The 12,280-nt window shown below is 39.4% G+C and overlaps 1 protein-coding gene across 1 annotated transcript in view; it reads right to left on the bottom strand.

The window, feature by feature from the left end:
• Positions 1-12,280, bottom strand: part of Agk (acylglycerol kinase) — an 80,025-nt gene that overhangs the window by 46,533 nt on the left and 21,212 nt on the right. Inside the window, exons 3-4 of the mRNA XM_013021636.1 lie at positions 11,211-11,290; positions 5,332-5,407 (exon numbers count right to left, since the gene is read on the bottom strand). Coding sequence (XP_012877090.1) covers positions 5,332-5,407; positions 11,211-11,290 — 156 coding nt within the window. The remainder of the gene's footprint in view (positions 1-5,331; positions 5,408-11,210; positions 11,291-12,280) is intronic.

The following is a 12,280-nucleotide window of genomic DNA, read 5'->3' as shown; positions in this document are numbered from 1 at the left end:
CCCTCCCCCACAGTATAACCCCTGCTTTCACTGTATTTGATGTTGGTATAATTTGTGGAGGGGAAGGGAAAAGACAAATTGTTTAAATAGGGATACAGGTGGACCCATTGCAACAATGAGATGTACAAGTCGTTACATCGAAAACGAACTTTACAACTTTGGTGGGGGGTAGGGGGAGGCAGATTGGGTGTGGGTTGGGGGAGGATGGGAAGGGATGGGAAGGGGAAACAAAAGAGGAGGCTACAATGCTTGATAAGAAATGTACTCATTATCTTCCCCTCTGTACAGTATTTTCACAATAAAAAAATAAAAATAAACAAGACTCTTGTCTATTATCAAGCAATAACAATCTTAAGAATTTACCCAAATGAGTTGAAAACTTAGGTCCACACAAATGTTTTAGCAACTTCATTTATTAACTGCCCAAATATAAAGAAACCAAAATGTACCTCAGTGGGTAAATGGATCAACTTCAGGACATCTAAAAATAGGAATGCTATCTAGGACTGGGAAGGTGGCTCAGTGGTAGAGCACTTGCCTTGCATGCAAGAGACCCTGGGTTTGATTCCCCAGCACCACATAAGCAAAAAGAAAAAAAGCTGGAAGTGGTGCTGCAGCTCAAGTGGTAGAGTGCTAGCCTTGAGCTGAAGAGCTGAGGGACAGCACCCAGGCCCAGAGTTCAGGCCCCATGACCAGACCCAAAAAAAAAAAAAAAAAAGAATGCTATCTATTACTGAAAAGAAGTGATCTATTAAGCCATGAAAAGACACTAAGGAACTTGAAACATTGCAATGATAAAAGTCAATAGTCAGCACAGTGCTAAATCAATGATGAGATGCAGAAAGGCTACATATTGTATGGTTCTAACTATGGCATCTCCAAAAGCATATTGTGATGGTATAAAAGAATACTGGAGGAGAAAGGGGTGAATAGTAGAAGGCAGTGAAGTTAACGTAAAAATGTTCTCTGAGAATCCAAGACGTTTGCTTGTGCCTTACACAAGTTAGTAACCCAAATTCATGGTATGGGTAATGTGGAAAAACTTGCTAAGAATGAAATTCAGAGAGTTCCCAGAACTTCCTTGCACTGTGCCCTGAAAAGGACCCAATATTCTCCAAGGAATTTAGCAGAGGCTAAAGCACACGACTTCAACCTAATCATGATGCACAGAACATAAAGCACACTGAAGAACATCCTTTGTGTTCTTTAAAAATTCAAAAGCTGTGAAAGAGATTAAAAAGGTTTGCTGCCTACAGAGGCAGAAGTGTCGAAGTGGTAAAGCACTTGCCTCGCATGGGGAGACAGTGGCTTGGTCCCCAGCAATGCAAGTACTACTACTACTACTAAATAATCCAAAATAGAAAGCTGCCTAATAGATTCAACAACTAAATGTAGCATGTGATCCTGGGCTGGCTACAGACTGGGGGGGGGGGGGGGGGGGGGAAGTACTTTTTTCTTTTGCTATAAACATTAGTGCAAGGATGATCTTGCACGGGATAAATTCTGGGTTGAGAACGGTGTTTCACACCAGTCATCTCATGTACCAGTGTAGGTAGGAAGACTGAAGTCTGAAACCAGCTCTAGGCAAAAGTATGAAATCCTACCTCGAAAGTACTTAAAGCAAAGACTGGCTGGATGTAGGAGTTCAAACCCCAGTACTGCCTATAAATAAATTTCTATAAATTCTGTTGATTTCTATTTTGATAGTTAGTCTACAGTCACTGAAGAAAATTTCCTTCTTTATAGAAATATACACTACTTTTGCAATATACTCTCAAATGATTCAGAAAAATATTAGTAATATATATGTACTATATTCATACACACAACATACATACTTATGTGAAGAGTATATGCCCGACATAGTAAAATATTAATGGGTGGTGAGTTACGATGGATGTGTGAATGTACTCTTTTGGCAATTTTGCTAAGTTTGAAATTATTTCAAAACAAAATTTAATGGAAAAGACAAACATAAACCCTTTAAAGAGCAGCAGTTTCTAGTAAGATGTAAGAAAACATTAATATTTGTATTGACATTAATATTTAAAAGACAAACTTTTAATTTGCTCTTTCTGAGTATGTAATATATAAAGCAGTACTTGAACATAATTAATAAGAATCTTAAATTGAAAAATATAAATATATGAATCATAGCACACATGAATTGGGCTAGGTGCTAACAACTGATATTATAGAAGTGTTGATTATGCTGTGTGTGAAAATGTTGATGTAGTTACACAGAAAATTATCCTTATTTGTTAATACATATACACTGATGTATCTAGGGATAAAATGAGATGAAGTCTATTCTTTATTTCAGGGACCCCCATGTGAAGGTCAAGACCACCCTTTTCCAGCATGCCACCAAAGAGCCCAGATGGACCAATGCAAGAATATTCTGAAGAAAGAGTGCTGACCAGAGGATCCCAATCAGAAAAGCAATGGCTGCGCCAGACAGTGACAGGTAACTACTATAGAAAAAGGCCAAATCTGAGAGAGGGAAATGGGCCTTTAAAATATATTTTTATGTTTTATGTTTTCACATATGTTTTATGTGCCTTTATTAATGATGCAGCTAAAAGAGAATATAAAAATGCGGAAAGCAAAAGAACTGAAAAGTTAATACTAAAAGGGTTGGGCAGGTGATTCAGTAATGGAGTATATGCCTAGCATGCAGAAAGCCTGGGTTCTAGCCCGATACTGAAACCAAACAAACAAACAAAACCTAACACAAGTAAATTATTACTAATAGTACTAGACAAAATAAACTATCACAAAAAGGCAGAAGTAATGCTGAAGACAGCCTATATGACAGGGCCAAAACACAAGGAAAATGAAATAATTTGAAACTTGAGTCTATCTAGTAACAGTCTCAAAACACAAAACAGAATAAACAAAACTATGTAAGAAAGAGAGAAATCTAGGGCTGGGAAGGTGGCTCAGTGGTAGAGTGCTTGCCTTGCATGCCTGAGGCCCTGAGTTCAATTCCTCAGCACCACATAAGCAAAAAGAAAAAAGCCAGAAGTGGTGCTGTGGCTCAAGTGGTAGAGTGCTAGCCTTGAGCTGAAGAGCTGAGGGACAGTGCCCAGGCCCAGAGTTCAGGCCCCACGACCAGACCCCTCCCCCCAAAAAAAGAGAGAAATCTGCAGTCATAAGGGTTGATTTCTAATAGTCCTGTCTTGATTTATAGTAAGACAAATATAAGTCCTAGACAATGATGATTGCAATGACACCATTAACAGACTTGACTTAATGGATAAAAACAGATCATAGTGCCCAACAATTGACATGTTTTTAGGCAAACATGGAACATTTATAAAAACTCCATTCTAGACTATAAGACAAATCTCAATAAATGTTAAGATACTGGAGTTATATAGACTATATTTATTTTACCAAGATGCAATCAAATACAAAAATCATTAATAAAAGAAGCTGGGAACATTAAGACCACACAGTTGGTAAGCATAAAGTCTGAGAGCAAACCCTAATACTATAAAAAATATACAAAAAAAAACTCACAAAAACTTTAGATTTGGAAATTTAGACTTGTTGAAATAACTCCCAAATCAAGCAAAAATCATAATGGAAATTAGGAAATACTGAGAAATTAATGTAATGGAAATACTGTATGTTAAAAGTTATAAGAGTAAGTTGGGCACTGGTGGCTCACGCCTGTGCTGAGATCTAAGGATCTCAGGTCAAAGCCAGCTGGGGCATGAGACTCTTTATCTCCAATAAACTACTCGAAAACTGGAAGTGGCGCTGTGGCTCAAGCAGTAGAGTGCTAGCCTTGAGCTGAAGAGCTGAAGAACAGCACCCAGGCCCAGAGTTCAAGCCCCATGACTAACAACAACAACAACAACAACAAAAGTTATAAGAGTAAACATATGTTACATGTTAAAAGTTATAGTAAGTTGGAAGTTAAAAGTTACAGGGCTTAGCTGAAGCAGTGAAGTAGAATTCATACACACTGTGAAATACATAGTGTGAAAAGAAGGTAGATTTTAATGGAATAGGCATCAAACTAAAATGTCAGAGCAGAAAAATGTCAAATGAAGGAAATACTAAGAGCAGAGTAAAAATAAATATAATGAACATGCAAATGAGAAGATCGATAAGTAATCCTGGATGGACCTCTTGAGTTAGCAAGCTTCTTAGAAGACTATTGAGAGGAAGCAAGAGAAAGGGCACAAATAATCCATAAGAAGAATGAAGCCTGGAATTTGAAAGTTAAAAAGAAGATAACTATGAGCATCTTGATGTCAACTACTTGGAAAACCTAGATAAAATAAACACATGTGCCAGGCATGGTGGCTCACATCTGCTATAATACTTATTATTCAGGAGACTGAGACCTGAGGATCCTGTTTCAAATCGAGTAAGTCTGATATACTCATCTCCAATTAACCACCAAAAAACTGCAAGTGAAACTGTGGTTCAAGTAGTACAGCACTAATTGTCAACAAAAAAACCTTAGGGACAGCACCCAGGCCCTGAGTCCAAGCCCTAGGACCTAATACACAAAAAAATACTTCCCTCTATCAATTACTCAGGAAATAAGTTAATAATATTAGTATTACATAGCCATTCCAAGACCCTTCTCTCATCCTAGAACCTGTTATACTGCAAGTACTGCAATAAATGTATTATCTCCTTATCTACTATCCCTAGAGGCAGAACGTTGGAAAATGCTAGCTCAGACAAGTTAGAATACAGGGCTCAACACTGCATGGCAAATTACATCAAATGACCTGTAAGCTCTGTACAATTCAGAAATAAGTGTACAATTCAAAAGTAAGTTAACCATAGACTTGCAAACACTTTCAAGATGGTTTTCACTGAATACAAACATGGGGCATCTTCTGTAACACCACAATCCTTTTTTTTTTTTTTGTTATTTTCACTTCAAAGCTAAATCTCACCAATTATAAAGATTTACTGTTTCTAATTCCTCACCACAGATAATCATTTCCAGGAAGAAAAATGTTTATCTGTTTGTGGAACTACCAAGAAATTAAACTGCTCCAAGTTGAGGGTCTTGTGTTTTTAGGGAGAATTGGGACAACTCCAGCAGCTGCAACAGAAGTAGATAGTTCCACCTCAGATCAGAAGAAAGATTCCGAGGTTGTCACACACCTCTAGATCTTGTTTTGAAAATGAAAAGCTGACACTAACAGGAAAAAAACCAAACAGCTTTCATTATCAGAACAAAACAACACTGATTGCTTTGCACTCGTCTTTGTGACAAGCGATTTCTGCTAAGAGCAGAGGCTACTTAGAAGGGGAGAAGTTCAGATACAATAAATCCTCCAGAGCCACTCTCACCTTAACGACAGTCACATCCATGCCAGACAAATGTAAAATAGGGGCAGCATTCTTCTCAAACAGAGTTCTGGCTTTGCTGTGGAGAAAGGGAAAAAAATACATATATAATTACTTTAGTATACGTTTCCAAGAAGAATGAAGAAAAACAACCACCTTTTTCGGAGTTGAGTAAGACAAACTATGGAATCGGAGTTTCTTTTATATATGTTCAAGTACAGGAAGCTCAGCCCTGAGGAATGAGATACTACAGAGAGTTCTCACCCTACAGCCAGTTCTCACCCATGTGGGATGGTTACAGCTCACACCCGGGCAGCATTATGGCTTGATTCAGAGCCACCCATTTACTGAGTGACAGACACAGGTGTAGGTGGGCTCACAACATGGCAGTGCAGACAGGAATAGGTATCCCTGTGGTTCAGTCACACAGTCTACTGTAACATTACGCATATGGCCCAAGGGATAGAACAAATAAAACACAATATTACTTAATTCTAAGCCAGTGAACTCAATCTTTTGGATAAGAAATACGCCTTTTTTTCATTTCTTTTTTTTTTCTTTTTTTAAATCAGTCAGGGGGCTTGAACTCTGGGCCTGAGCACTGTCCTTCAGCTCTTCAGCTCAAGGTGAGCTCTCTACCACTTGAGCCACAGCGCCACTTCTGATTTTCTGGTTGGTTACTGGAAATAAGAGTCTCATGGACTTTCCTGCCAGGGCTGGCTTTGAACCGTGAGGATTATACCATGAGCCACCAGCGCCTGACTACCATTTTTAACTACCTCAAAAGCTACATATCTTTTTTTTTTTTCCTTTTGGGCAGTACTGAGGTTTGGGTTCAGGCCTTACACCTGCTGAGCAGATACTCTACTACCTGAGTCATGCCTCTAGCCCTTTTTTGCATTGGTTTTTTTCAGGGTGGGGTGTCTCTTTAGGCTCAGGCAGGGCTGGACTATGATCTCCTACTTTTGCTTCCCTGTTTTGCAGGCATCCCTGCGCCCAGCCACTGGGCTACCCCCACATCCCCCATAAATGGAATAACAGGCATATGCCATCTTGCCCAACCATTTGCTGCCCAGGCTGTCCTCAGATTCTGACTCCCCAGTCTCTGCTTCTCAAGTAGCTAGAAATACAAGCTTAAGCCATCTCGCCCAGTTGATCTCCACATCTTGAGTGCGCCAGGGGACAAAGCAGAATTTTTCTCCATGATGGCAGGAAAGGAAAGTTCAAAATGATCCGGTGTAACTATAGGTTAATTAATCAAAGCTAATTGTGCCTTTCTCTGTGTTCCAGGTCTTGACATGGCCCTCCAAAGCAACGTGCAGTGTGTGGTGATTAGATTTCCAATACTATCTTCAGAATAGAAACTTTGAAAAACCAAACACCAGACCTTACTCGTTCTTGTATCTCCTACCTTCTAGAATTATTTATGGAATACTTCAGAAGTACTGATAAATATCTGATATGTATCTGATAAACCAAAACACAAATGAGTAAATAAGCTTGTTTGCAACATTAAGGAGATGGCTAGATTAGAGTATCCAGCAATCAATCATTGAATGGTCTTTCGGTGGGTTTGGGCATTTCAAAAATATCACAAACATCCTTCTGACAATAAACTCTTCTCCAATTTAAGTCAAAATTCAAAAAACAATCTAGAACTCAAGGGATACTAAAGTTACAAAAAGTCTCTCCACAAATGGCATAGTGTCAAAATCAAATAAATGTTAAAAACATACTAATTAGTTGATCTGTCTTTTACTTGAAACACTTTCAACTATTACCTAAGAGTACTTCCAATCAATGTTAAATGCCTTACTTTTACATCCATATTCACTCAATCTTCTTCCTAAAAAACCTTTTCTCCAAATAAATAATTTGCATGTTTTGACTTTCTTAGGGATATTTTATACTAAAAAGAAACAGAAACATAGCTAATGAGGAGTTCTCATAATTACACAAAGACCAAATTTAATATGCTCAAAACTGAAAATATATAACCACACAGAACACAAAAAATGTATAGCACACAGAACACAAAACATTTCTCACTATGAACAAAAACTGACAGCGAGAAAAATCTTCACACCGGGAGCTGGTGGCTCACGCTTGTAATCCTAGCTACTCAAGAGGCTGAGATCTGAGGATCGCAGTTCAAAGCCAGCCCGGGCAAGAAAGTCTATGAAACTCTTATCTCCAATAAACCACCAGAAAACTGGAAGTGGCGCTGTAGCTCAAGTGGTAGAGCGCTGGCCTTGAGCTGAAGAGCTGAGGGTCAGTGCTCAGGCCCGGAGTTCAAGCCTCATGGCTGACAAAGAAAAATCTTCACAAGAACCTTCAAAGGCCTACATGAGCATGTTATAAGCAAATAAATCACACCCTACATTTTCCACGGCCTGAATAATAAGTAAAGCATGGGAAAGGCGACAGTTAGGCTGCCTTTCCTGCTCGCCATTTCTGGGCACGTATCCTAACAATAATGGGTTGAGCAGGCCATACTTGAACAATCCTCCTTTCAGGCTTGCTTTCAGTGCTGGAATGATAGGAACAGACGTTTGAAGATGGATCAGCTCTATTTCCTAAAAACAAATCTTTGAAGAGGTCATACTCTGTCATATTAATTACAACCAATCTGCAAACTTCTCCAAGTTACTTTTAAAAAAGAAAAATTTCAAAGTTTTGTGCTTATTCATGTCTTTGTGTGATGCCAGAAAAAAAATCTCCAAAAATAAGGGTGATACCTTTTCCTTCTAACATTCTATAAAAGGATTGAGGAACAAGTGTTGCCAGTAAGAAATACATTATTTATTATATAATTAAGAGTGCAACAACACCAGGGCTAAATAAAAACTTTATGTACTTATAGCAATTTCCAGGCTCAGGCACACACAAAATAATTACTCTTTAATGTATTATTTATTAATGCTAAACACACAGTTATCTTATTTCGTAGAGCTCTTTTGAAGTTTTAAACTAGTACTGCATAATGAAATAGCTAGATGTTAAATTATAAATTACATGTCAAGGCAGAGCATGAAGACAAAAATAGTGCGATTAAATAGTGAAATCTTTAAAATAAAGAAGTTGCTGGGAGTTTCAGAGTGGCCATGTCCTAGATGCACACACAATTCACCTTGCTGAAGGAGACAAAGCGTGCAGGGAAGGAAGACTGCACCTGGCGGCAGATCCCTCGCCTGCCTTCAGACAAAGACAGGCATTATTCCTACACTTGTCCACAAGAACACATAGCTAAAAATGGAAACCCATTTACATGTCAAAATAAGCAGAATCTAAAACTGCTCTGAAAAAAATCCATTTATTGATTTTTAAAAAAAAATCCATGCTCCAACGTGTGTTTGGTATGTGTGAGGTCCTGGGATGACACCCCAGCACCAAAAAGATAAAGATAAAAATGACATACCCCTCAGAAGGAGAAACTCATGGTAATGGAATATATCTTAAGCAAACTGCCAAAACGACCAAATTAGGAACTTACTAGATCTCTGAAGGAATAACGCACAGAACCGCTAGGTGAAAGTAGGGTCAAGTAAGTTGCAGGAGAGGTGCAGGGGCTCTTGGGAAGTGGGGCAGAGCAAATTGCACTGCCCTGGCCTGGCTCTTGCCAGCACTAATAACAGCAACAGCCAGCTTTCTATGACGCAGAAACAGTGCTTTAGGATTCCCCAGGCATTAGCTCACTTAAATTTGACAGACACTCTATATGGCTATTTGTTAAGGTATGTAATAGTACTTTGAGTCTGCACCTGAGTAAACTGTGGACTTGTAAGTCCTCCTCCAGAGTTAGTGAGGAGCAATCAAAAAACCCACGCTGTTCTCTTGTAACTAGGTACCTTACTCATTTTGGCTGTATTGTGTTGGTTGGTGTTGTTTAGTTCTGGAATGAAACAAGAAGGATCTATAGGCCTGAATTGTAATTCATCACAATTGAAGTGTTTGCAGGGTAAATAGCAAAGTCTAGAGAGTTGATTCACTAGGCAGGGTAACAAGTACTCCATTTAGACAATGCATTGGTAATTTGGGAAGGGGGCAACAAGTACTAGGATTTGAACTCACAGTCTCATGCCTTGCAGTAAGCAGATGCTCTACCACTTGAGTCATGCCCCAGCCCTTTCCACTTTATTTTTTTGAATAGGATCTCATGGTTTTGCCTGGGGTGAGCTTCTTGTGATCCTATTTTCCCCCCAGAGCTGGGATGAGAGGCAAACCATCCCATTCAGCTTTATTGGTTGAGATGAGATCTTGTTAACTTTTGCCCAGACTAGCCTCAAATTGAGTTCTTCTGATTTCCATCTCCCATATCGCTGGGATTAGAGGCATAAGCCACTGTAGTTGGTTCATTTTTAAGAAACAAGGTTTCACTAACTCTTGTCCTGGCTGGCCCTAAACTGTGAAACTCCTGTTTCCACCTCCCTAAAGAATTTAGGGATTAACCACTGTACCTGATCCTGTGCTTAAAACTCTTTTTTTTGTCAGTCATGGGGCTTGAACTCTGGGCTTGAGCGCTGTCCCTGTGCTCTTCAGCTCAAGGCAAGCGCTCTACCACTTGAGCTACAGTGTCACTTCCAGTTTTCTAGTGGTTTATTGGAGATAAGAGTCTCACGGACTTTCCTGCCCAGGCTGGCTTTGAACCACAATCCTCAGATCTCAACCTCCTGAGTAGCTAAGATTACAGGCATGAGTCACCAGCACCCAGCTCTGTGCTTAAAACTCTTAAACTGCTCAATTAAAAAGTAATAGGCATAAAGCTGGGCACTGGTAGCTGACACTAGTAATCCTAGCTACTTAGGAGGGTGAGATCTGAGGATCACAGTTCGAAGCCCCAGCAGGCAGGAAAGTCTATGAGATTCTTATCTGCACTATCAAAAAAGCCAGAAATGGAACTATGGCTCAAGTGGTAGAACATCATGGCTTTGCCTGGGGTGAGCACAAAAATCAGGGGCAGGGCCCCATGCCCTGAGGTCAAGTCCCAGGACAGGCACAAAATAATTAATAATAATAATAACAATAATGATAATAATAGGCATGATTGTCTTCTTATCTGTGAAGTCACAGAAGAAATGCAGAGAAAAACTGACTGCAGAGCCCTGCTTTTTCTTACTGTAGACAACAGTAACCTACCACCACGAACTGGTTATTGTTCCTATCCTGATGACACCCGACGTCCATCTTATGGAATCCAATCTAATACATATTCTTTCCTCACAAAGGCCAAACACACTGGAGTAGCCTTCGTTCTATTTTTTAAACATAAATGTCAAATTATTTCCTTCAAAGCCATCGAGGTCTTTACATTTACCCTTCCAACTGAATGAGAGCATCATCTGACATTGTATGACTTTTATTTTTCTTGTCGATGGCATTTTTTTTAAGTATTTGTTTTCATCAGCAGACGCTGAATTCCCACATCCACAGCCCTCTCCTTTTCAGTGTGCCACCGCTGGATCAATGAACCAATAGACGTCATTAGCTATCAAAGTCCTAACTAATTTTTACACTTTGATTTCCCTATCAACATGACAATTACAGACTGCTTTGTGATGTGACAAGCATAGAACCAGGTCATCCCCATCCCTTGGGAAGAATGTTCTGCCCTCCGGAGTCCACAATGCCTTGGCTATCTACAGAGAGGGCCTAAAGACTTGTGTCACATGACAGGGCAGTTCTCACAGAGACTGAGTCCAAGCAAATAAGTCTGTCTTATACCAGTTAATTCTGGAGAATTATTATATTTCAACTCAACAGGTTTGCTAAGCATTACCTCACTTTACAGTTATTTCACATTATTATTTCTACATTGTGAACTGACTTTCAGTATTTCCCCCCCTTAAAAAATAGAATATATAATCAATCACAGAGTAATCTACCCTTTGCAAGCTGCAGGATTGAGAAAAACAGTTGCTTTCTTCACTTGTGCATTGGGAGGAATGAGTTGGTTACCGAACACCTAAAAAGAGAAAAAGAAAAGTTTTCAGTAAATGTCCTTTCATTCAGCTAGTGATCACATATAGTCTTTCATTCCAAGAGTTTGCTTCCAGCAGATGAGTGATCTACTCTGAGAAAAATACCTATGTTCATTTGTGATCTAATAATAACAAAACACCACAAAAAACAATGTACCATTATTCAATATGCAATAAGCTAATCTTGAACCTGTATAAAAATGTTGCTTTACCAGCCAGGTGCCGATGGCTCACGCCTATAATCCTAGCTACTCAGGAGGCTGAGATCTGAGGATCACGGTTCAAAGCCAGCCCGGGCAGGAAAGTCCGTGAGACTCTTATCTCCAATAAACCACCAGAAAACTGGAAGTGGCTCTGTGGCTCAAGCGGTAGAGCGCTCACCTTGAGCTGAAGAGCACAGAGACAGTGCCCAAGCCCAGAGTTCAAGCCCCATGACAGACCAAAAACAAAACAAAACAAAAATGTTGCTTTACCTACTTGGAATAACTTTCTGTTTCTATATAAAATATGGTGAGATTTATTACAAATGTAAGCAGTAAGGCTGTCAGAAGGGATATTTAATCCACACGCCCTTAGTTTCAGCATGCAATCTGATTAAATTTATACTATAACTTAGTCCTGAAGAATTTGGGTTGCCAATTAAATTTCATAGCTTTACACATATAAGAAATTAGCCAAACTAGATCATGTGTCATTCCTGTAATCTTAGCTAATTAAGAGCTGAGGTCCAGGAGATCATGCTTTGAGGCCAGCCTGGTAAGAAGTTTATGCAACCTCATCTCAACCAATAAAAAACTGGGTACAGAGGGACACCCTTGCTATTCTAGCTATGGAAGGGAGGGGTGGAGGAAGCAAGACCCTATTTGAAAAATAACAAAAGCAAAAAGGGCCAGGGGCATGGCTCAATTACTGAAGTACCTGCCCAGTGAGCACAAGACTCCAAGTTCAAACTCCAGTAGGGCAAGAAGAAATAC

The sequence above is a fragment of the Dipodomys ordii genome, unplaced genomic scaffold (assembly GCF_000151885.1).
Source record: "Dipodomys ordii isolate 6190 unplaced genomic scaffold, Dord_2.0 Scaffold56, whole genome shotgun sequence".
NCBI classification, from domain to species: domain Eukaryota; kingdom Metazoa; phylum Chordata; class Mammalia; order Rodentia; family Heteromyidae; genus Dipodomys; species Dipodomys ordii.
This window is presented reverse-complemented; position numbering and strand designations above follow the sequence as displayed.